The sequence below is a fragment of the Amblyomma americanum genome, chromosome 2, assembly GCF_052857255.1.
Source record: "Amblyomma americanum isolate KBUSLIRL-KWMA chromosome 2, ASM5285725v1, whole genome shotgun sequence".
NCBI classification, from domain to species: Eukaryota; Metazoa; Arthropoda; class Arachnida; order Ixodida; family Ixodidae; genus Amblyomma; species Amblyomma americanum.
Window position 1 is genome coordinate 39,682,659 of NC_135498.1, and position 26,252 is coordinate 39,708,910.

Consider the following 26,252-nt stretch of genomic DNA (forward strand, 5'->3'; position numbering starts at 1 on the left):
GGTGGTCTGACGCGTGAGGCTGACGTCAGAGACGCGCGGAGGGCCGCATTGTGACATCAGTCAATTATTGGCACGCGTCAAGTTCGTGCGTACAGGGCAGTCACCGTTCCAAGGAAGCCAGACAGAAACAACGTAGTGCATACGGGAGACAGCTGCCAATACGCTGCCTAAACGCAATCCGCTATAACAGAAGGAGGAGGGCATTTATGTGAGCTAAAAGCTTAAGCACACTGAGGCACAGAGACAATGATGCGCTAGTAGAACTAAGCTTAGCCCTAAGTTCGAAAATATATACGCAAAAAGAAAAACATAAAACAACTCGCGAAACGGAGGGAAATTAGCGAGAGTTGTAGGAGGCCAAAGAAGAGGTTTTTATAAGCTACAGGCGGGACTACAGACTTTTGCGAGCGAGCGCCTATGACGCAAGCAGTTCTGGAACGGATTGCCGATTCCTTCCTGCTTCCTTATTGAGACATTGCATAAGCCAAATTTCTTTTTAAGCGCACCTTCATGTAATGCTTTCTCGTTTCCCAATTGTTCTCGCCTATATGTTAAAATAGAAAACGGTACGCTAGCTCCAAGCGGACCAACCCTATAAAAGCTTCCGCAAAAGTTGTGGACTATTGCTAGTGTCTACTTTGACAACAAAATACACGATGACAGAGATAAAAGGGGCTCAACATAAAGCCGGGGTGTTAAGCCGGACTTTTAAATTACATAACAGTAGCGACCACAGCGTACTTCTGCAATAAAATGTCGATAAAAGTGAAAAGTCTATTTTGTTGACACTCGGACGGGAGCATGAGGACAGTTCTTTCCATATTGTCTTCAGAGCTCCGTAACAAAAAAAGTCTTGTTAGTAGTTTGTTGCTTTTTTGGAGCTGATTTATTGAGTCAGCAGCAAAAGTATAGACGCGAGAGATGCGGTGAGAGCATAAAAGCGTCAAAAACAAAAAAATGAAAGCAAAAGATGGAAAGCACATGCATACAAAGATACGTGGCAAAATGCTTGAGGAAGTAAATGAGAAAAATCCTATGTATTCAGTCAAAATTGTGATGAAGAATGCCATAGAAAAGTTGAGATTCGTGTGCAGCGTATACATGCATACGTCCCACTCCCAGACGTTCATGACCCACAGATACGCTAAGCTGGAACGCGTTCGCTGTTTTTTTATATAACCTCTCGTCTAGACATTGCCGCACGCACTCAAGCATAAACAAACACATCGCATGTTTGTGCCCCATCCTCCCAAATTTCTGGCTCCATGCGCCATCATTTACAACGCTCTCGAACCCCCAGCTGAGAAGATTGAGAGCCATTTCTTCCGCCGTCAGCGCACAAACAGACTCGCCCTGTCTGGCCTTATCATCAACGCTGGCGCGTGAACTCGCCTCATCTCAGGGTCATAACAATAACAACGACCGCCACGCTTCCCGCCGCCCGCGCATCGACAACAAATGGAAAAAGCATGCGCCAGTTCTCTGCCAGCTGCTACGTCTGGGAAAAAAAAACATAAAAAAAGCCAGAGAAAAAACAAGCCAAGAAATATCCGGAGCAAGGGGAGAAAGCCTCGGCGGCGTTATAGAAAGCGGAGCGCACGTGTTTTTCACCTTGATGAGATAAGGGGCAGATAAGCGCGGAGCTGAGCCAGGAGATCGCAATGAAGACTCTTGCTAGGCAAAACACCGTTATAGGCAGATACGATGAGGAGCAGCTCATGAGGCTGCAAACGAGGTGCGTCAAGATTTCTCTGCTCCCTTTTCCTTACCCGGAAGCCATAAATGGTAAAGAGAAAAAAAAGAAGACTAGCCCATAAAAAAACCTTATTTCATTCTTCGGCCAGTTGCAAGACATGCAAGTGCGATTTCATTTATTCCTCCAAGCCGGCGCCCATAACACAGCACTGCTGCTATTGCCAAGGGCGAACAATGCAACACTTTTGTGTGTTTTGATACTAATGGGTGTGTTGCGGCGAAGTTTAATCAAGCATGCGTGGTTGGGATGTCAGCCTCAACAGCGCAGTTTATCTCAACTCGCTATTCTGCATGTCAGGTATGTATTGAAAGAATAACTGCCGCTCATGAAAAAAAATTAGCCTCATGTACGCAGCGTAAGCAGCTCTCATGACATTCAGTATCCTATGCGTAATGTACAGTCTTGGATAAAACTCTTTAGGCCATAGAGAATAATTTATACACTAGGTTTATGGTTTATGGGGGTTCAACGTCCCAAAGCGACTTAGGCTATGAGGGACGCCGTAGTGAAGGGCTCCGGAAATTTCGACCACCTGGGCTTCTTTAACGTGCATTGACATCGCACAGTACACGGGCCTCTAGAATTTCGCCTTCATCGAAATTCAACTGCCGCGGCCGGGATCGAACCCGCGTCTTTCGGGGCAGTAGCAGGCCGCCATAACCACTGAGCCACCGCGGCTCCAATTTATACACTAGATCAGTGTAAAACAAGAACTCTAGTCTTCACCATTCAAGACTTCTTGGCCTTATGGAATGGCGTAAGTGCTTCACTAAGCGTATCAAAAGCCATGCGGCCTAAAGACATTTGGCAAAGGCTGTACATGGTTTCTTGGTGCATATTTACGTACATGAAGCCATAGTATACGCAAGCTGGCCAGAAAAAGTAGAAACCCGGCCGGCGCGGTGAATACATTACTCTAAGTGAAATGTGTGGGTTTCTCAGTAGGCAAAGGCCACTACCCACCGCGGGTTCGAGCTTCGCGCGAGCCAAGGGCCCCGATCAGCCGTCACCACACGCACCCTGGGGCACCGCTGCGGCGGCGTTCAACCTCTGAAGAGAGGAGAGCGGCTCGCCGCAAGAAACAGGCCTCCAAGTTCACGAAGGAGACGTTTATTGACGCCGTCCTCCAGCGGTACATACACACACTCAACAGTCACCCCGTCCCGGGGCGCGCTCAGAGCAAGGCTCCGGTGCGCGCTCGGGGCAACAAGAGAAATGCGCGCCGCTAGCACGCCGCTGCAGGAGATTGTCCCCGCGGCACTGCTGTGATCTCTCTCGTGTCGGCCGATGGGCCGTTTGCGAGAGAGAGTGGGCAGTCAACGCAAGGTGCGCCTGTCAGAGGTCGTTGGACCCCTGGACAGGCTCGAGCCGCGGCGGATCAAGGACCCACGCTGGCGAGCTCGAGTAGGAACTGGTCCGAACGGCAGAGGCCGGCCCGGACGAACAGTAACGTACGCACCTTACGCTGTCTCGGAGGGGTCTCTCTCTCTGGGCCCCGCTCGGAAGGTCGCGCGACCACCCCAAACGGGTCCCGAATTCCCGCCAAAAGTCACCAATGGCAAAGGCCCTTGGGAAGCCGGGGGCGGAGCTGCGGCCGAATGACAGCGATTAGCCACCAGCCGTCTCTCCGCCGCCCGAGGCGGGAGAAAGGGAAAGAGAGCGACGCGGGATGCCGCGCAGACGCCACGGCGGGAATCTCGCAGGCTTCCCACATCCTCCTCTCCTTAAATGCCCTCCTACCCATCGGCGGAAGCGTGCGGCAAAATAATAAACAAAAAAATAAAAAAATTAATCCATATAAAACTACCACACTTCAGTTCCAGCCATAAACTCAAAAGACAAACAAATAAGAACAGAAAACAAACAACACTTGCATACGTTTCAAAGAGACAAAACTAACTACACTGTACACTGTACACAAGGCCAGCTTACAGGTGGCCTGCAGCCTCATAATGTTCGATGGCGCGGCCCATTGGGCCAGTCGGCGGCCAACTCACGCTTTTGCTGCCTTCAGGGTCCTGGTGGACGATTTATCGACGGCGGTCCCTTGTCCTCCACAAGGTCTTCAAAGTTGAGCATGAGGACGTCGACGACGCTCGACGATCCCGAAGAGGACCCGCAGCCCGACACCTCCTCGCCGGTGGACCACTTGCCTGGCCGCCGCTAGGCGCCGGCACTCCGGGGGCCAACAGCGCGGCGAACGCCGGGCTGGCCTCCGCCCGCCGGCGGGAACCCCAACGGGAAAGGGCGCTGTCGTTCCTGCCCCCCTCTCGGCGTTGCCTTTGATCTTGGGAACACGCACAATCGCAGGCACGCACCGGCACAGAAGCGGACATTCATCAGTCACAACGACCCTCTTGTCGGAATCGTTCCGAGGCGCCGTGGCAGGGGTCAAAGGACACACTCCTCAGACGCACTCTTCACGCTCCCCATAGCCACACAAAAACCATGCCACGAGACACTCGCTCCTTAACGAGCAAACCACTCCCCAGCCGGAAGGGGAGACTTTCGCCGACCCCTCCGCGAACCAGCCGGTCCCGTGTTCGCAAGGAAGGCCGCACCCGTGGGGTCAGAACATAAATGAAAACAAGGCGCGCTGTACAAAAAAGGCCATCTCTGCGCTACAAGAAAAGTGCAATCGCGAGTAGGCTGAACTTTACATATGTACAAGTCTGGTTTAAAAAAACTGAACGCCAACGCAAACGTATATTACATATGTACAGATCTCTGAACGTTAGACGAAACAACGAATAAACTGGAAACAAAAATATGCTACAGACTGACTAAAACAAACAAACGACTAAATAACTGCACAAGGCTGGAACTGAGCATGCTGAAAACAAAACAAAAAAGAAATCGCCGTGCTTCACCTGGGTAGGGCCCGGCGAGAAAGCTCGCCAGCTAGCTGAGGCTGCGTGCCTTCGGTTGCGGAAGAGTCCGCCATCCGGCATCAATCACATCGGTGACCGTCGCCTCAGATTGTACCGGTGCTCGGTACGGTTGCGTTCCGCAGCACCAGTTGTGCCTTTGCGCTGCTTACTCCTGGGGAAAGGCCCCATCAGATCGCAGGTGGCCATCTGCCACGGACGCACACTGTCAACTGGTTTCATCATTCCGGGCGGCTTGCCGCCCCTTGACTTCACCGCTTGACAGACATGGCAGGAACGGCAATAGCGGAAAATGTCACGCTTCATGCCGGGCCACGTCACCGATTGACTCAGTTTTGCAAAAACTTTGGAGCCACTCAGGTGACCGGCCAGTGGTTCGTCATGAGAAAATCGCAACAGTGCGCCTCTCAGACTTTTGGGGATAACCACCTTGAACGGGTCAATGGACTCATCATCGGTGGCTATGTATTTCAGCACGAGCCCGTCATGGCCCAGCAAATATGAATCCCCCGGGGCTCGCCGCGACACACGCTGGCTTTCACCCCCTGCGCCCGTTACAATACAAGTAGCGTCCCGGCGCTCCGTCTCCCTGAGACCGTCGCTCATCTCGCGACACATGGGGTCATTTTGCTGGGCTTTCAGCAGCTCTTTCCGGCTGAAAACGATTCCTGTTACCCCAGAGGGGGGCCTGGTCTCGTCCCCCTTCAGGTTTGCAGCCAAAATTTCCGCTCGCGACGGCGTCTCCGAGGCGCTCACGCGGAGCTTTGCCTCCCGCCCGCTTTGCGAAGCGCTGCTTGCCTGGTTAGCGGAATGGGTTAGCCCGTTTGCGGGCTCCCCCTCCTTGCCGCCCGGCGGCTCGTCCGCTTTTTCGCCCGCTCCGCCTGCTGGCGTCAAGGCGCCGCTGGCGAGTGGGGCACGGGATAGCGCGTCAGCTACCACGTTCGTGCTCCCCTTTCGATACTGCACCGAAAAGTCGTAATGCTGTATCAGGAGAGCCCAGCGCGCCAGCCGACCCGCAGGCTCGCGGAGCCGCATCAGCCAACTGAGCGCACTGTGGTCTGTCTGCACCACGAATTGCGTTCCGTCAAGGTAGACGTCGAATTTACGCAGTGCAAACACGATGGCGAGGCACTCCTTCTCGGTCACGGAATAATTCCTCTCCGAGGGCAGCAAGGAGCGGCTGGCAAAGGCCAGCGGCTGCAGCACGCCATCGAAATCCTGTAGGAGAACTGCTCCTAAACCCAGATCGCTCGCGTCAGTCTGGACTACGAACTGTCTGGTCAGGTCGGGTAGCCTGAGCTGCGCTGTCTCGGCAATGGCACTAGACAGGAGGCGAAAGGATCGCTCTTGCTCAGGCCCCCATTGCCACGCGGCAGTCTTTCCCAAGAGCTTGGTCAAGGGTGCCTGCACGCGGGCACAGGACGGGATGAACGACCGATAGAAATTGGCCATTCCCAGAAAACGGCGGAGGCCGCGTACGTCCTTGGGCACGGGAAACTCGAGTATGGCTCGGAGTTTGTCCGCATCGGGCTCAATGGAGCCCTCGCCCAGCGTGAACCCTAGCAACTGAACTCGGGTCCGCGCTATTTGGGCAGCGACTGCGCTCCGGCCTCGGAGGAGGCTTGGGCGGGCTGCACGAACGCAGGAGGCAAGGCGCCCAGTTCGATGAGCGGCGCGGTTTCCACAGGGAGCCGGGCCAGCGCCTCACCGTTCCCAGAGCAGAATTGACTGCTCGCGGGGCACGGCTGCTGCTGTGCAGGACGGCCGGTTGCGGCAGCGTCGCACGCACCGCCTTCGCACTGGGTGCAAAGCACGCACAGCGGAGGCATGTGATTGACGGGTGCACCGCAGGGTGCTCCCGATACAGCTCCAATGGGAGCTGCGTGATCGACGTTGGGGGTTGTAGCGCCGTATGCCCCAATGGGGGCCGCGGCCAACCACGGTGTCTGGCTATTCGAAGAAACAGCCGCCAACGGATCAAAGGACGCTTCGACTCCTAAGGGAGCCGACACGTAGCTGCCGAGTGCCCCGATGGGGGTGGCAGACATGGTGCGCAAGCGTGATCGTCAAGGCGACCTGCTCGGCAAATGTGCTATCAAAGGCTAAGAGCCAGTGACTTAGCACGTTGGGCGCCAGTTGTGGGTTTCTCAGTAGGCAAAGGCCACTACCCACCGCGGGTTCGAGCTTCGCGCGAGCCAAGGGCCCCGATCAGCCGTCACCACACGCACCCTGGGGCACCGCTGCGGCGGCGTTCAACCTCTGAAGAGAGGAGAGCGGCTCGCCGCAAGAAACAGGCCTCCAAGTTCACGAAGGAGACGTTTATTGACGCCGTCCTCCAGCGGTACATACACACACTCAACAGTCACCCCGTCCCGGGGCGCGCTCAGAGCAAGGCTCCGGTGCGCGCTCGGGGCAACAAGAGAAATGCGCGCCGCTAGCACGCCGCTGCAGGAGATTGTCCCCGCGGCACTGCTGTGATCTCTCTCGTGTCGGCCGATGGGCCGTTTGCGAGAGAGAGTGGGCAGTCAACGCAAGGTGCGCCTGTCAGAGGTCGTTGGACCCCTGGACAGGCTCGAGCCGCGGCGGATCAAGGACCCACGCTGGCGAGCTCGAGTAGGAACTGGTCCGAACGGCAGAGGCCGGCCCGGACGAACAGTAACGTACGCACCTTACGCTGTCTCGGAGGGGTCTCTCTCTCTGGGCCCCGCTCGGAAGGTCGCGCGACCACCCCAAACGGGTCCCGAATTCCCGCCAAAAGTCACCAATGGCAAAGGCCCTTGGGAAGCCGGGGGCGGAGCTGCGGCCGAATGACAGCGATTAGCCACCAGCCGTCTCTCCGCCGCCCGAGGCGGGAGAAAGGGAAAGAGAGCGACGCGGGATGCCGCGCAGACGCCACGGCGGGAATCTCGCAGGCTTCCCACAAATGTAGACGATAAAAGAACGGAAACGAAGCCGCCAACGTAATTTAGAGGCAGTGGCGATGTGTGCGCACACGGTATTTGAGAAGAGGCGTATTGTACACATGGTACTCCGTAAATAAGATCAGCGCATCGTGTACGGTTGCTCTCAGCTGTTCACGCAACACTGCTCTGCTTTCGAATGCCGACACCACGTGCAACACACCAGCGAAACCCGGAACAGAGAAGGCAATATCCGCTGAGTCCTCTATTTGAACGAAACGATAGGAATGCCGACGCACTGTTTTGCCGCCGCCACCCGTAGATGGAAGCTGCGGCGAAATTTGAGCCGAGTCTCCTTGAGCTGTCCAACTAGATTTCCTTCAAGGACTGTCAAACTGTCGCGGGCTCTTTCGACGACTCTTCTTGGCACGCCGACGATGGTCATCCTGCCACAGCCGCGTTCGAGCGCTCGGTTCTTGTTCCGGAAGAACTCAGAAACGGGATTCCAATTTTTTTTTTACCGTAAGCATTCACATGGAAACGGAACTTGACAGTTAGCCAAGCTGCATTATATAACATTTAGAGTATTTTTTCTGATATGCCGACGAAGGCCCAAGAAAAGAAACATAACATGTTCGTGTATTGTGGTGGGCTTATGGGAAAATCTTGGAGGGTACAGTGGGGGGGGGGGGGGGGGGGGGAGAGGGGGAGGTATTCTATTTGCACAATGCATTTTTCGACGTTCTTCAAACAAATGGGGATTTCAATGGTTTTCCTCAAAGAAAAATTTCTCGCTACGGAGGGTGGAGGGCATGCCGCCGGTAATAAATGTGCCGTTATTTATTTATTTATCTATTTATTTATTTATTTATTTATTGTGTCAGCACTTATACCTGGCCGTATTTTAGGCTCCACTCCGGGAGATGTTCTCTTTAGCCTACTTAGGCCTTAAAAATAAATCAGTTCCGCAGTCGAAAATAAAATTACAGATATAAACTGAACAGAAAGACGGCGTGGTGTACAATTGAAAGGGGAGAATGTCGACAACAGAGAAGGCTTCATCTAGCGGAACATGGTAAATTAAATAAATAAGCAAGAAACCATGAGAAATCCCCCCCCCCCCCCCCCCCCCCGAGTGGTGACGTTCATACCTGTGTGCGTATGCATACTGAGCATGATCCCCGCCGCGGCTTCCCCTTTTTTATGGACACTAAATACAAAAAAAAAAATTAACTCACGTGCCGCGCCATGCCAGTGCTACTTGTGCTCCTCCCTGGACAAGGTTCACCCTCCCGATTCTAACACCCTTCCCACTTCACACCCTTCTCCCTCTCACCGGGACGTCCTGCTCGGAGTGAAGACCCTAATTAAACCCCGCAAATGATGAACGCGTTGCCCAGACGAAGACAGGTCCACTTGTCGAAACGTTGGCAAGCACCCTGAGGCTTTCCCCTCCCTTGCTCACTTTGTGATTATAGTGATTGAGTACGGCTCTATCCAAATATTGTTCCCAGTAAAAAAAAAGAAAAGTTATTTCTCTAGCGCTTTTTGGCTACGCTGGGGTTGGTCCGGCAGCCAAAGACGCATTTAAAGCCGGAAAAATTGGATTTAAAAATCTTCCCGCCAGTCGATTCAAACTTGTGCCGTCGTTACCGAAAATGGTGGGTGGCCATCGTTTCAAGTGAATGGCGGTGCAACGGGGCCTCTGGGATTCGCTCACAAAATTCGATGTCAATGCACGCATTTCAGTTTCGAAATTGACAGGAGACTTCGACGCCTGTATTTTGTTTCGGGGGTCTTTTGTAGCTTATAAGAGCGCTATTTTCGGTGACAGTGATCTTGTGATTAGACCGCGGCACCTTATCAGTTCAGGCCAACCTCTGTATCTCTTCAGTGTCCCTTTAAAGAATGCCAGATGTTGGAAATTAATCTAGAGACATCCACAACGGAGACCCGATCTTATAGCCCACGTGCCGCTTCGGGAAGTTAAACCAAACGTAACACTGCTGAGACAATATCCGTTTAAACATAACGTAAGTTAACTAATTTTGGCAACATCCGTGCTACAAGAAGGGAAACGAATTGGAAGAAATCATGCCTCTTTTTCCAACATCCTATATCAGTCCACTCAACGAACTTCAAAAGAGACGAGATTTTCAAAACTGACTCATTGTATTAACTGAAGATCAGTGCCAGGCTCGAAAGCGTCGGTCCACAGACAGTTCTCTGGACGCCTTCCAGCTGAAGTCGCGACAGGTGGAAGAAGTCTTTCTTCCTACACGCCGGCGCCCCACGACTACAGTGGAAAACAACCCAAGGAATAAAAAAAAAAACAGGAAAGCGCCAGCGAAACCCAGACGTGACCGCATGGAGAACCATAGGAGGTCCAACCGACAGTGTCCCGTCGTCTGGCACGAGTGGCAGGGCTGACATGTCGAGAGAAAGTACCGTATTAACGCGAACTTTGGCGCATTTTTTCTGGGCTTCTTGGTCCTCCTATTTTGTAAAGCAGTAGCTGGATGAGAGATTTCCGGATTGGTGCCAGCATCATGGCCTCTCATGACCGAATAGTCCCTCGTTTACCATCTCTCCATGGCAATGCTGGGACATGCGGGTCGTCAAAAGGGCATATGGAACGACAAAAGTATACGTTGGACAAGAGATCGACAAATAGGGCAACAAATAGGAACATGTGGGACAAATGGAAACATGTGGGACAAATGGGAACATGTGGGACAAATGGGAACATGTGGGACAACAAGGGACGTATCGGCCAGGAAGTGGAGCTCTTGAAACTGCTATTATAACTAAGTGGCCAAGTTTTGCAGTAGATCCACTCATGTGCGCGGTGTAGACTTGAAGTTAAGCGGTTTTGCTGCCACGTGTTTGTCTTGGTAGCGAGCGAAAATTCTGGGAACTATTTTTTTTTTAGGAGAACGTTCTTCTCAACTTTGTGCACTGCGGCAAATCGAACAATGTATAAATTTAGATTAATTTTTGTCTCCGTGAAACGGTGGTCATAACAGTTGCTAACCTCGCTCTGCACATGTCTTAAATTCTTAATGCAGAACACCGCTTTACGCGGTTTTACGGGTGAAAAGGTGACACCAACGTGTTTCTTTTTTGTGTGCGTAATGACCTAAAAGTCTTCTTCCAATAAGGGTGACGAGATGCGCATAAATGTTTTTGGCATATGATCCCTGAACAAAAAAGCAAGTGAACAAGTGAACATGCTACTCGTCAGGTGTTACGTCCCACCACTGTAACAGCCACACGACCAACAGTATTTGTAAGTAAATAAATAAAAAATATAAAAAGTACGTGCCAACCCGCTGCGGTAGTTTATTGGCAATGTTCTCCCACTGCTGAGCACATGGTCGCGGTATGAAAATCCCGGCCGCGGTGACCAGATTTCGATGGAGGTGAAATGCAAAACCTTCCGTGTATGGGATGCCAGTTTAATCCACATCCTTCTACTACGGCGTCTATCACAGCCCATGGGCTGCTTTAGGTGGTTAAGCTCCGGCACCAAACCACACGAAAACGCACAAAACTGCACCACAGCACGCCAAAGCACGCCAATTCGTTCCAAACGGCCCCAAAGCACACAAAACCGCACCAAAGCACATCAAAGCACTCCAAATCGCTCCAATGCACCAAACTGCACCAAAACACACCACACTATTCCATTATGTGTGCCAACATGTCGAACAAAGGAGATATAGGATGGATGATGTCTCCCTTCGGACCTTGGCACGACGTTTTTGTTGGCGTTTTCAGAAGTCCCGGCGATAAGCAGCGAATCTGTCGATTTCTTTTTGCAATGAAATTCGTCTTGTAACCAAAATTTCGGCTCAGGTTCTTGCGGGAAATGTAATACTTCCAAATAAAGTGAGCCTCGAAATCTGGCTCGTTCTTTCTTTTTTTGCTGGTACATGCTCCTCAAAACATGAATGCTGCTTGCCATCGCGCGTGCTTAAGTTCGGGTCAACACGGTACGAGGCAGAAACAAAAACGCTGAAAAGGGAGAACTGACAGAGGGAAGCATAGCGCGTGGCGGTATATTCAAACAGAAAAACTAAAGATGGCGTGCGCCTTGTTAAGGAAGCGCGCTTTGACCTTCAAAAACACCCACTTCGTCGTCACTGCGTCAACGATCCATCACAGCACTCGCGAACCTGCTAACTCGTCCCTTAACTCTCTCTCTCTCTCTCCCCCCCGCACCGCGGAGGAATGGGCTCCCGGGTTTATATTATCGTTTCTTTTTGGACAGCATCTATTGAAAATGGGCGAGTGAGGCTGTTAATGAAGAACACCACGTCCCAAACAATAGAAAACGCCGACTAACTATATATGACTTTGCAGAAGAACTGCAAAACGGCCCGCACTGGCGAGACCAGGCGCAGCCGGTCTTGGGCAGTTTTAGGATAATAATTATAATAATAGTAATAATTGGTTTTGGGGGAAAGGAAATGGCGCAGTATCTGTCTCATATATCGTTGGACCCCTGAACCGCGCGGTAAGGGAAGGGATAAAGGAGGGAGTGAAAGAAGAAAGGAAGAGAGAAGTGCCGTAGTGGAGCGCTCCGGAATAATTTCGACCACCTGGGGATCTTTAACGTTCACTGACATCGCACAGCACACGGGCGCCTTAGCGTTTTGCCTCCATAAAAACGCAGCCACCGCGGTCGGGTTCGAACCCGGGCTGTTTTAGGAGCGGTGAAAAGGAATACGCAGAGGAAAATTAGTACACAATATCATTAGATTTTTCACATTTTTTGTTTGTGTTGTGAGTGCTGAGCGATTGCTTTTGTGAGTGCTGAGCGATTGCTTTTAACGGTGCGTTTTCACACACTGTTATGTGATGTCCTTTCTATTATTTTATCTTCACGGTCATGTTACTGTATTATATCTTCATTAGTTTTCCAATGTGCTTCCTCTTGAGAAATTACGTGTTTGCTGCTCTTTATTATCTTGACATTTTTTGTTGCTGCTTACTTGCCTTATTTGGTTCATGGTTTATGAGGGTTTAGCGTTCCAAAGCGACTCAGGCTATAATGGACGCCATAGTGGAGGGCTCCGGAAGCCAAAAGGAGAGCTCAAATAAAGAAACAAAGGGGGCGGAGGTGGAGGTGCTGTGGAATTAAGATGCTTGAAGGAACGCGGCGATTATTGCCGAACTGATTGCGCAGCTATTTTAGAAAATGCCGACCTAATAAAGAATAGCGAAAGTGCTTCCCGCTTTACGGCGGCAGCTCCTGAGCGCTTAGCGTGGGAGACACTCTTAATCGTCCCCACAAAACTTCCATGGCCTGTGATGTCACCCCAGCAGCGACGCAGCGACCGTACTTGGCTTATTCTGAGCAGAATGTGCTTCGCCTGCTGGCAAATGGCGTAAAAGGTTTTCATTGGCGTCGCTGTACCTTACGATTTGAAAAATCGTGCAGCCAAATCAGTAATGTTGGGTAGCGCGTCCAAAATTTCGGGTCGCATGATAGGGAAATGTCAGCCTGTGCTTGTCAAAAGTGTTATAAAATGAGTGGGCCTCGCTCGTAGTTCGTGCTTTTACATCCATATGCGGCATCCCTACACACCCCATAAACCCATCCACATTACCATGCAGATTCTCTCGTCTCCGCTGGAGCTCAGCCTGCACATCTCCCCGATTTAATCGAAAGTGTTCCCGACCATCCAGAAAGCTCGTAGAGCGGCATATGCATACAACCATTGACCCTACTGGGAACAGCAACTGTGGCCTACAGTGGTGCCTTCCACACAATAGTCAGCGCATCTGCGACAGCAATCCCTAACAGCCCGTCACCATCTAATCTTCTCGGCTTCACTGGTGCCCAGGTATCCTCCTGCTAGAGCTACTCGGCATTATCCACGCTATCTAATCCAATATTTCCTTTCTTCCCGCTTCGTTTGCCTGCGTAGTCTATACGGTTAGCTTTCAACCGCAGAAACCTTCCGTCAAACCTCCGTACAGCCCTAGATGACACTCGTGCAGTGGCAGCCACACCCTGTAACCCTTCGAAGGATTCATGGCCATATGGGGCTCACTGCTGACACACCAGCTCGCCCGCGCAATTTCTCACTGGCCGCAGGAGATGCCATGGTCAAGCCCACAGGGGGTAGTCATCAAAAAGGCCATCAATTTACACTGCACAAGCATGCGATTAAACCTAATTAAACTTGCTCCTCCGCATCCGTCCCTTGAAATCTGAGTAACTCGCGTAAACTGCGTAATTCAATTCCAGTTCCCCCTCCAGGGTATACCTATGCAATTTTATACAGCATCCCCATTGCCCCAACAGCCCTTCCTCCTACGCCCATGTGGAACACTGTCTGTTCTCTGGCTACGTCGCTCTCACTCCCCCCACCCCCCTCCCCCCATCCCAATCCCCCTGCCCCTACCTGGGCCACCTGGTTGGCGGACTCCAACGAGGACCTACAACATTCCGTGGTCCAGCAGCCATCGATGTTCTAGGCGTCTAGATTAAGACGGCCATTAAAACTGTTTTTCTCTTCCTCCTCAACCGCTTCCGCGACACATCTTTCGCTAAACCATCACTGTACCTCGCAAAACTACTTACCGCTTCTGAGGGGCGCGAGTACCTCGAATATCGACTGGCAACAAACCGTGAATGTAAACTCAAACGCTGCCAATCGAAACGACGTCCAGTGCCCTTCAAGCACTGCTCGTAGCTGTCCGTTATTAAGTTCGTCAAAATCGTTGAGTTACCCCTTGGCGTTCTTCCGCTTAGTCGTATTACCTGAACGTGCCAATCTCGCGTAAACCTTCATTTCGAACAAATCCCTTTTCCGGAGTGTTACATGCAAAAGCACATCCAAACAATTTGATTGCGCCGGTTTTTTATCACGTTGGCTTGCGCATCATCTGACATAACGTAAATTAGAGATAATTTTTCAAATGCAGGGATGCATATTTCGTGCTTGCCTTTTCCCTATCAGTAGGTTTTATGCCTGTCTGCCCGTACAGAAACGGACACCTCCCCTGGATAGCAGTCGAGGTTTAAGGCGATGTAGATAAAAATAAAGAGCATAGATGTCCTTGTAAGCGTACATGTAATGCACACAGTGCATTGAATAAATGATCGCGCAAGTTCCGGTTATCCATGTTACCAAGGTGAACTTGGATAAGGAAGGATGAAGCAGAAAATGCACGACATAGTACATCGTTCACTATCTGAACCACAAGCACTTGCTTGCTACAGCGGAATACTAGCATTTAATATTCCCAAGGATTGTTCTTTAATGCCAATCACGGCAATTTGATGTATCCATGGCATTCTTGTGCTACAGAATTCCAAGCCTAAATTTCTATGCCGTTGAGACTACAAGCTGTCGAACCTAAATGAGTCATACGGTGAAGTTTAACCCTTAGATCACTATCCTTACCTGCCAGCGGTTGGCTCCTCACAGGATTTATTTGAATAATCCCCTCGCTCGCATAGGACTATCGATTACTATTCTTGTTCTCTTCTCGTTCTGTACAAACGTTAGAGGGCGTGCCCTGAAGCCAGAGCGCGGGTTACTCCATAGTTATATAATCGAAATCAGGACATTCCTTTGTTAGCTTACAAAACAATCTGTTTCCCCCCTCAAAATTTCATTATTTGATTTTTACACAATTATCATTCTAAGCATTTCACAATTACAATAATATTGCTAATCTTCCAATACAGCGCCGTTTGAAATGAGCTTGTGTTGTACATATTTTGCTTTCATCATCATCACCAGCCTGTATTACGCCCACTGCAGGACAAAGGCCTCTCCAATGTCACCTTGTCCTTTGCCTTTGCTTGCGTTTGCCTTTTTGTCCTTTGTATTTTGCTTTCGTGCGCACAAAACACTGGCTAATCATCCGCCGTGGGTTTGCGCTATTTCCAAAAGCAACAACCACAATGACAGCACCGTCTTTTAAAGGAGTTTCCGTACAGAGACGAGCAGGGTAAAGGCGCGCTGTCACGCGAAGCCTTCCATGAGGGAGCCCCAGAGGAGTCTCTTCACTCATCCGTGCAACATCGTGTGCGCGGGAGTGTTCTGTTTTAATTGTAGTCAGGGCAGAACGCTTCGGCGCCTGGAATTTCTCCCGGGAAAGAAACGCACCAGCACTCTCCTCAAAGCGAGTCCTCTTAGATCATCTACCTTCCTTGAGCCACGAAAGCATCACCTTCTCTTTCCACCTCACCCGCCGAGGTGGCTCAGTGGTTAGGGCGCTCGGTTACTGATCCAGAGTTCCCTGGTTCGAACCCGACCGCGGCGGCTGCATTTTTATTGAGGCAAAATGCTAAGGCGCCTGTATGCTGTGCGATGTCAGTGCACGTTAAATATCCCCAGGTGGTCGAAATTATTCCGGAGCCCTCCACTATGGCACCTCTTTCTTCCTTTCTTCTTTCACTCCCTCCTTTATCCCTTCTCTTACGGCGCGGTTCAAGTGTCCAACGATATATGAGGCAGATACTGCGCTATTTCCTTTCCCCAAAAACCAATTATTATTATTATTATTTTCACCTCATACTTCGTGAGCCTCATACGTCAACACTTCCCACCTAACTGTAGGCAACGACCTCATTCCAGGTAGGCGTGATTGCCCCATTTCTGACAACTGAATTCCGCGAGCTCTCATGGGCGATTTCGAAAGTGGAGCAACTATAGAGCCATAACGTGCGCCATATGGCGAGTGGAAATCTCGCACCGGCGGCAGCCGCTATGAAGGGCAGAGGCTTTCGAGAGAGCGATGTCACCCTTATCTATACGACATTCTGCGCGCCGTGTCCCATGTAACAGGTCTATAAAACTCGCGCCTTGAGCGCCTATAAACGAACGTAAAATAAGCGAAAAACAAAGGAAATAAAAAAGAGCTTGTCGCGCACCATCAGCTCCAGCCACCAAACAATTACGACGCGTTTCCAGAAAGGGTGGTGTTCCTGTCGCCCTTTTGATCGATACTCCCCGCTCCCATCACGCTTGTTTGTTGCCGCAGTCTTTCGCAATCTCTACCCCTCTTTCCTAAGTGACGCAACTTCGGCCTCCAGAAATTTTCCGTCGTACCTCTCTGGCTGTCAGTATGCCTCCGTAAGAATTGCCTCTTAATTGGGTGCTAAACTGTGGTAGTGGGTCACGAGTTGTTCTGCTCGAACCCAAACTCCCTTGCCCCTGTTGCTTCATCCTCACTTCTCTTATTGCATTTCTTTGCTCCAAGGTCAGTAATGCGGCCCATCCCACTGTCTACGCAGTTGCTTCTTCCCCCGTGTACACCACTCTCCATTCGCGATGCCAGTCACGAGATGCGCTTGATGAATGGCAAGCAGCGGAAGCATTGAGATTGCGCGCCGTGGTCGCGGATAGGGTAAGAGTACGAACGCCCCAGCCGCTGCCGGGCGTCGCAGATCTTGGGTTCGTCTTCAGAGGGGAGCGCCGACGCCTCTGTCGCCCTTGAGAGACTTACATGAAGGGGACAAATACAAACACGGAGTTGAGAAGCACGACGCAATCGTCTAATTGTCCCGAGACGGGGGGGCTGTGACGAGTGCGAGTGGCGAGACGTATACAGAGGGGACTATGGCGTCATGGTCGTCCTACTCCTCTTTCTATGGTTGCGAGCGTGGGCTGACTTTAATCGAGTTACTCACGTGAGGGACTGTGTCGAAGGCCTGCCGTTCCTTGTTCGGTCCGCGTGATTATATACAGGGTGTAGTAACAGGCGAGGTTGCTAGCTAAAAGCCGTTAGCTAGCAAGTTAACTAGATTATAGTAGTTATCGTTCATGTATTTTATTCGACCTGGTGAGGAAGATGGTGATGCCTGCACGTTGACATTAGCACATGTTCGTCTTCAGTGTTGCATAGCTTAACGTACTGCACCTCGCCCAAAAGATGAACTGCTTATTGCAGAGGTCAATTGCCGCCTTGCAAGTCATGACTGGTACAGCTTAATCTACGCCAGCGGCAGCGACAGGCCGATGCATGGAAAAGCCGTTAGCTGAAAAGCTGGCTAGGTTTAATGTTGCACAACATCTTAAGGCTTGGAAGATGCTCCCATTGTTCGTTGTTACATTTCTTTTCTTAGTGAATGTTTTCAACTGCAGTGTTTCTTGGTAAACATTACGGCGCCAAATTTATCCGTGAGCGCAACAGGGTGTTTATCACCCGCTAGGTTAGCTCCAGTGCGCACAATGAGTGAAGAAGACTACATGTTGTATCGCTCAGAATTTACAAATGCGCTTTCACATACACAGCTCGCATCCCTACTCGTCCAACGGCAAAACAAGTTGCAAATGCTTAAGGAGACCACAACCAGGAGTACTGATCATAACTTTTTGCGCACCAAGACTACACTGCTGACTACGGTACACGCGTTCGTCTCGTCTGCCTGGTGTTTTTTCAAGCCCACAGGAACCTCAGCACACTGTTACTCTCACAGCTCGCCTCTGCCGCAATGCGGTCACCGCCAGGTCGACAATCTAACCCGCGCCCTTGCGCACAGCAGTCTATAGAGCCTTGATCACACAGTCACGGTGGTGTGTTTATCTAATGAGTGTAGGTAAAGCAGGAAGCTGAGACATGCTATTTGGCAAGGCGTGCATCTGAAGCCTTTATTTGCCGTCTTCTGCAGCTGTGACGCAGCGAATTCTTTGGCTCAAGCAAACAGTCCATGGTAATTCAGCAAGTAATTTATCTCTACCGTGGCATCCCAGCAAAGAACCACTCGACCGATGGTGCTTGGGCAGTTTTCCAACCAAAAACCACCAGAGTTCGCGTGCACATGCAAACGGTCATGGGGCACCTCGTCTCTTATCGCAAGCGTCAGCGCACTGGCTGGCGTGACATCTGGAGCCCGTAGACGGGGTGCCTGTTATCTGTTTGTCAACCGTGGCTATCTCTCTGAGATGGCATTGAAACAACCGAATGACACCTTGATTACGCCGTGTTACGCCCCCTTGTTCCTTGCGTACAAGCACGATACAACCCGCACGCGAGGTCTAAGGGTGATAAGGACGCGATAAAAGAAAACATGTCATGTAAATCGACGCTGTGCTGCTAACTGGTCCATACCAGGATAATGTTAGCGGAGTCGTTAAGAGTTGTGTTGTGTGGTGTTTTATATCACAGAGGCAACTGAGGCCATCATGCGCCAAGAACAAGGTATAGGAAAAGTCTTTTGTTTAATATTATAGAAATGTAAGAATCATCCCTGCTCTAGAGGCCCTCAAGCATTAGTATTCTCTAGTGAACACATACACAAATTTTATAAATGGCTACAAGTAAAAGCTTTAAAGAGGGCCGGGTAACCTCAGTAGCTTTCCTTGACTGCGGAAGGATATCGAGGCTCCCAACCAATCAAAATAAAAGCCTCAGCTTTCTTCTCAGGCATGAGAAATTGGCTGAGGTGTACTAAAATTCAAACAAACCAGTGGGTAAAAATTTTAGTCTCTTGAGAAATCCCGTTTCGTTAAGAAAGCTAAAAACACATGATATATCAACAATTTCATCATCTCCTAAAAGCAGTGCGGGATGAAAAGGAATGCATTCATTATAAAATTCAGTAAAATACGTTTTTCTTAGTTCTTCCAGTTCCACAGAAGAGAATAAAATGTGGTTAACCGCGAGTTCATCTCCACATTCTGGAGTCGATAAGATGCGGCTGGGGTGAATTAGTGAGCAGATATGACATACCTAGGCTTTCTACAAGTAAAGTACTGTCGATGAGTTACATAACGCAAAATTGCAAAAATTACCATATTGCGCTCAGATTCGATAGCCTGAAGAAAAAATCGACAAGACGATTGCCACTGGTTGAAGCGAGATTCAGCTACATCTGTTAAGGTATTTGTACTTTACGGTATGTTGTGGTAGGGAATATGAGAGCGACCTCTACGCCTGTGTAGTTTCATGGCGCTCTAGTTTCCGACACATAATCGTTTTTCATCTAGGTACACTCTCCAGTCCGCCGCTCTAGAAGCGCAGCGCCGCCGATGGTCCTCCCCTCTGGCGGCACATTTCCCAGCAGCTGCTGCAAATATACGTGCTATATTTGTGTTTAGGGTACCTCTTTAATTGGCTACGTGCTTAGCGTCATGTCTACTTGTGAATGTCACTGTATCCGGTAACCTTGGCATGTGTACATATGGAAATAATTTTTTTCTAATCGTGCTATATTTCTCCGCTCTCACAGTACCCTTCCTCCTGCTTCCGCGGTAACGACGTTCAGGATGGTTACCCTGGTACGCCTTCCTACACTGTCGCCATAATCTCCTTCCACGGCACCCCTCCCCCTCCTTCTAGGGTAACTACACCCCGTTTGGTTCTCATAGCAAACACGTACAAACTTTTCCTTCTCGCGCTCTCGCCATACCCTCCGCCTTCCACGGTAACCACCTTCTGGACCGTTACCGTTGTAATAACCCTCTGGTTACGCCTTAATTGCTACGCACTCTCAGGATAGCTACCCTCCTGGTGTTTTCCGTGGCAACCGCCTTCTTACGCTTTCGCCGTACCCTCCTCCTCCGCCCTCCCGATACCCTCCGCCTTCCACGGTAACCACCTTCTGGACTGTTACCGGTGTAATCACCCTCTGGTTACGCCTTAATTGCTACGCACTCTCAGGATAGCTATACTCCTGGTGTTTTCCGTGGCAACCGCCTTCTTACGCTTTCGCCATACCCTCCTCCGCCCTACCGATACCCTCCTCCTTCCACGGTAACCACCTTCGGAACGGTTACCGTTGTAATCCCCCTCTGGTTGCGCCCTAATTGCTACGCACTCTCGCCATAAAGCCTCCTTCTATGGTAACCCTCCTCGTCCTTCCAGGGTAGCTACCCTCCTGGTGTTTTCCGTGGAAACCGCCTTCTTAAGCTTTCGCCATACCCTCCTCCTTCCACGGTAACCACGCTCCGGTTGGTCGCTTTTGCCTTCTGTTGGTTTATCTTGCGTAGCGACTGACATTTGAATTTTTGTTCTTGACACACGATGCACTTACTGCATTCTACGAGACCGCGGGTTGTTTGACGTGCACTGACATCGCACAGGCCTCGAGCATTTTGACTCCAGCGAAATGCGACCGACGCTGCCGCGATCGAACCCGTGCCTTTCGGGTCGGCAGCCGAGCACGCCCCATAACCATCGAGCCACCGCGGCGGCGAAGCTAGCAACGACGCCATAACCAATGCTAGAGAAACTTTCACTGGAAATGCGATTTCTAACTTCTCAACGAGTGTCTAGGTAAAGTGCACTTCCCGTATCGAATATCAAGGATGTTACGGTGTTAGAGACAAAAATTGCTCTCGTTTCCACTCAAAATTAAACTACCGCATCAAATTAAGTCGCCAAGTAGTCATTAACGTTAACTTTTTAGACGCTTTGTGGATAGCACTAATGCTGTCGGCGTCGTCAAAAAAAAGTCGATGAACTCCCCATCGCATTGATGCAGGTAAGCATAGCTCTCGTTTCCAAAAAAGATATCGCACTAATTCTCGAAGAGCCAACATTCAAGTCAAAGTTCTAGCAGCCCTTCGATATCACATAAGACTCATAATACAAAAGTACACACATTCGCAGCGTGCACTAGGCACCTGTCAGACAAGAGGCGACACCAGATAAGAAGTGCGCCGTGACAAAGATAACTCCCGTTGTGGTCTCGATTCACGTTGAGACGTGCCAATAGGCGCTGGAAGCATTTGTGGTAAACATTCTGCTCGAGAGAATGATCTACGCTCGTGCATGTTCAGTGGCAAAGAAAACATTTGTTCCAGATTCCTTGTTGCAATTAATCTTTCGCCGCAAATGCATGACGCGATAGCGTAGTGGATTATTTGCCATATATGCAAAAGGTCACTCTGTCTTGGATTTATAGATCCTTGGCAGTCCTCATACCCCTCCTGGCGCAGTAGTGCAGAGGTTAAGCGATGCGTCAGTGCCCTGCAACGGCACGTGCTCCCAGCGATAGGCCTTGTGCGACCCAGCTTGCTCTTCCCGAGCACTCACACGCGAGCGCTCACACGCTTTTTGAGCGACACGGACCTTGTCTCGCGTTTGTGATGTCAGAAAGTGTGCCTTGTTTCTTTTTTTTTAAGTAGTTTTCCATCTGCCTCCTCCCATCATCATCGTCCCCCATCGTGACCTTCTTTTTATCTCCTCTTCCCGTCCCCCAGAGCAGAGTAGCAGGCCAGATATTTATTTTTCAGGCCAACCTCTCTGCCTTTCCTATCAATAAACCTCTCTCTCTTGATCAATATCCGGTAAGCAGGTTGTGATGACGCCGCCAAAGTCGCCTAACCTAGGTGGCCCACTTCCCTGCTAGATTGCTCACTGGGGTCCACCTGCCAAACCCATGCCCCTGATTTTCCGCTCATTCATAGATCTCTGGGAGTCATCACACCGCTCCTGGTGCAGCGGTCAAGCGATGCACCACTGCCCTGAGATTGTAGGTGCTACCACTGGTGGGGCTTGCTCATACCGAGCAACCTGTCGCAAATAATCACTGATTGAACAGTTTCGTATATACCACGGTGGGCAGTTTTATCACAATCCTGTCGCACAACCTAGATGTCCACGTGCCACCTAGGTTGCTTCTCGCAGATTTTTCGTTCACGGCCACGACGCCGGTTTTTGTGCGACGCGGGACCTTTAATGTTAATGCGATAAAAGTGCATACAAGATGCACTCTCCTTCAGCTAGTTACATGGCGAGATTCGACATAATTTTCCGAAATGAAACAGACTAATGATCGCACGATAGGAGAAAACTGCCAACTTTTCCAAAGGTGCTCACGCCAGAACAATCATTGTCACACCGTAATCACGTTGGCAGAGGGAAAAAAATGAGTCAGCAGTTATAAGCAAATGTGCGAGCGCCGTACCCAGCCCTACTAACAGACCCGTGACTCACATCTTGGCGTCGTTCTCGGCTCTTGGCGTTCAGAGGAGATCCTCCATTCAGCAGTGCCTCGGTGACCTCGGCGTCCGCAGAGCACAACGCGTTCTTCTCGGCGGCGCTCATTGCTTTCCAGTGTGCGCGTTTTCGATGAGGAGGACAGAAAAATGGAAACTGGGAGGAGCCCCAACGCCACTCCGACGGGGTCCGGGCGGATTACTGGACGCTCTTATATACGGCACTTTGGTACAGCTCGGGGCCATTAAACGATCAGCGGCGCTGATAACGCGGCCGAGTGCTCACGATTGCCATGTCAGCGGCGAACCAACGCCGCCGCCTCTGTGCCTGGCTGGCTGCGCGAAGACCTGCTAGTATTGCTGCTGCCCACTCAGGTGGCCCTCTCTCCCACGCTCAGAAAAACCGAGGCGCGCGGCTTTCAACGGCATGTTTTTGCATTTCGTTCAACTCACTATACATCGACTAGAATGGTTACTGACTGTATTGTAACAGATATTAACTACTTTATTTGTGTCTACTCCAAACGCTACATATATCATGTGAGGTGTCTCAAGTAGAATGTCACTGAACACCGAAGGGCTAAAGCAAACCAGGACTGTGGATCCGGCTCGAAACTATCAGATGTGCGCATGCGCGGTGTAGCTATCGCGCGTGCGCAGAATATTCGGAGGCGGCGCCACGCATGCGTCTAGTCCTCAAGAACAGGGTCGGCGTCATTCAGCAATTCCTTATTGTGGTTTGGTTGCATTAATGCCCAGCTGTTGGAGAGGGTTCGCCGCTTTTGTTCTTGTCTCCCCATCGCACAGGTTCCAATCCTTTAGACAGGAACACTCGTTGACACGATCGGCGATACAAGGTTAGGAGAAAGTGTGTGGACAACACACAATACAACCGATATTTTTCTTTTTAACGCGAAAGCCCCATGAGCGCCAGAATGCGTCACCTGCCATAAAATTCGCGAATTCGCTGTAGAGAAGTGAGGTCACCAGACCGGAGCATTCCCATAGCATTCCCATAGGAGAAAGGACGTCATCAGACCAGCATTCCCATTTTAGGGGTAGGGAAGTGATGTTACCAACGGGAACATCACCATTGTTTGGAGGGAAGTCACTTCCACTAAAGGCATGAAGAGCTACTAACCCTATCGCTTCTCAAGCACACAATAGAATTAGATGGGGCAGTAAATTTTTCTTGCTAAGTAGACTATGTGGGGTGGTCCACGCACTTCGAAAGGTGACTGAAAATGCGTTACTAAGTGCTCCACGTGACCTGTGGAGTATAAAAAAAAGGGACGAATAGGTCTCTTGGCCATTCTATCGCTTGCGACGCGGTGAAGGCGCGGCAAAGATGAAAGCAAGCTCTAGGATTTAGAAATTCAAGAGATAAAACAAGCTTTTCGCTCGTGGTTCCATGAAATACATGTCGGGCTCGCGGAGCTGCGCATTAGCCGTCCTCTAAATCTTCCCGTGCGCATAAACCAAAAGAACGGATAACACGCTATGCTGCCTATGACATTTCTAAGATACGGTCTAATCCGACAACATTCTGTAAGCTGACAACATTGTAATCTGACATTCCCAGCCATCTCACGCGATACGTCCTCACGTGCGTTGAACAAAGGGCACAAGGTGTCCAATCTAATCAACAATACGGGGTGTTTACATTGGGCTTCCCAGCAGGAGTGACTGCCGAGACTTGATCATTTGTGAAAGACTATCAGCCAACCACGCTTCCCCTCTGTTGAGATCCGAACAACAAACAATGCAGCACGCTCTTCTGACTGTCTAGGCCTTTCACCTTTTTTCATCCTTTCTGTCACCAAAAAGTTCAGGTGTCTAGCCGAATCGACACCGTTGCCGAGAACTTATTTTCATGGTAACCTCAGCGCCCTTCTATTGACCCTCTCAATTCAATGTAAACGATCAAAATTGTCCAGTTTCTAATAAAACCACCCTTTAAAAATATCAGATTCATTACCGACGGGTGAAACTCCTTTAGCGAATCGATAACAACCAATTGCATGTATCTCATGACATCACGGAAAGAAACACGAGACACAAGAGACGTCACAGCGGAGAGCTCCTCCCCTCTATGCTCTTCAGCGAACGCTCGAACAAATCAACGCACAGCGGCTGTCTCGTCTGGATATAGCCTCCGCACAATAGTGCCGGCCAAGATTACCAGCTTCATCAGGCAGCGCTGTGGGACACGCTAACTTAGTGTGTCTCGACGCGCGTGTTGGGGGCTTACGGTGAGTCTGCCCTTTTGAAATATCATGCGACAACTATTTCATGAAAATGCCCAATATTTTGGTTTCTGTTTTCTCCACGGTAACACTGGGAATCACAATAAATAATGTGCACAATGAGCATGAGGGCAGTGAGCATGATCCCCGTGAGCATTAGCGCAGTGAGCACGAGTGCAGTGAGCACGAGTGCAGTGAGCACGAGTGCAGTGAGCATTAGCGCAGTGAGCATTAGCGCAGTGAGCACGAGCGCAGTGAGCACGAGCGCAGTGAGAAGTGATCACCTTACATTGATAAGATAGCACCCATATATGCAAAGCATTCACTGCACACATGGTCACGTATGGCGCACCATGCATATATACATAGTCACGTCAGTAGTACTGTAGGCTATCTGTATTATCCAGCTGATATTTAAAGAGGAAGTGGAAGAAGTAGTAGACGAATATAAAGGAGAAAGAAGAGTCAATCTGTGTTTATTGGACAGAATCTGGAGAAAGCTGCAATAATGCGACACGACCACGGTTTTCTGTCCAGATGCCGGGGCTAGCAAAAATCTTTTCCTTCCTTTTTACTATTATTTTTAATAAAACCACTACCACCACAACCACCAAGCACACCAGTGGGCTGGCGATCATTATGGGAAGAAAGCAAATAAGCCACCCACACCGCAACTGAGCCAAGCTTAGTGCTAGCACTTGAGCATCGGCCTGCAGAGTGGACGGAAATAAAGGGAGTAAACAATGATGAGAAACTGAAATAGATCGACAGGAATACACAGGAGGATGAAATGCCAGAAGAAGCACATTATTGAAGGCTGGGTTACCAAGGTCGGTTTGCAGCAAGCAGTGGTATAGACAGGCAATAAGCCTCGATCGAATACAGGGACAAGGGCACAAGGACCAGAAAACCGAGGGTTTCTATGAGACCATTCACTATGAGACCATCTGAGACCATTCTATGCATACGTGCCCTAGTACAGCCCTTCGTTAGGGCGGAGGCAAGTGAAAGTTTTTATCGCAGGTGCACACAATTGAACTCGTTGGTTATTCGTAACATATGCTGCGCGCAGATAAAAGGGACAGCTGTGAGACTACTCGCACGCACAAAGCGCTGTGTGCCTCTGTCGTCCCCATGTCCGTGTCTGAATGAAACAATGGTGGGACAAACCTTAAAACGTTTCCCCATCTTCGTGTCGGAAAACGTTACGCCTCTTTTATGTGTGTTTGCCCCCTTTTCTCTCGTTGCACTGATTCGTCATTTTTTTTTTTCAAAGTCTTTAAGGATAGACCGCCGCTCACAAGTTCTTGAAGGACTCAGGACTGAGTGCAAGATTGTGAACAATCAGTGTGTGCTCTGTGTACCCTGCAAGTAACGGCCAGCGGACACGTGGAAAAGTGATCATATCCCTTTGTTCTCTCCCTCCGTTAACCTTCCCACGTGTAGGGTAGCATACCAGGCGCTGCTATAGTTAACCTCCCTGCCTTTCCGTCTTTCTCTCTCTCTCTCTCTCTTTCCTGCGCGTATGGCAAGTATCAACAAATCTTTTT

The 26,252-nt window shown here is 50.2% G+C and overlaps 1 protein-coding gene across 1 annotated transcript in view; it reads right to left on the reverse strand.

The window, feature by feature from the left end:
- Positions 1–22,797, reverse strand: part of LOC144121054 (cationic amino acid transporter 4-like) — a 96,693-nt gene extending 73,896 nt beyond the window's left edge. Inside the window, exon 1 of the mRNA XM_077653978.1 lies at positions 22,455–22,797. Within this exon, the coding sequence (XP_077510104.1) occupies positions 22,455–22,565 (111 nt within the window). The 5' untranslated portion in view covers positions 22,566–22,797. The remainder of the gene's footprint in view (positions 1–22,454) is intronic.
- Between the last annotated feature and the right edge of the window lie 3,455 nt (positions 22,798–26,252).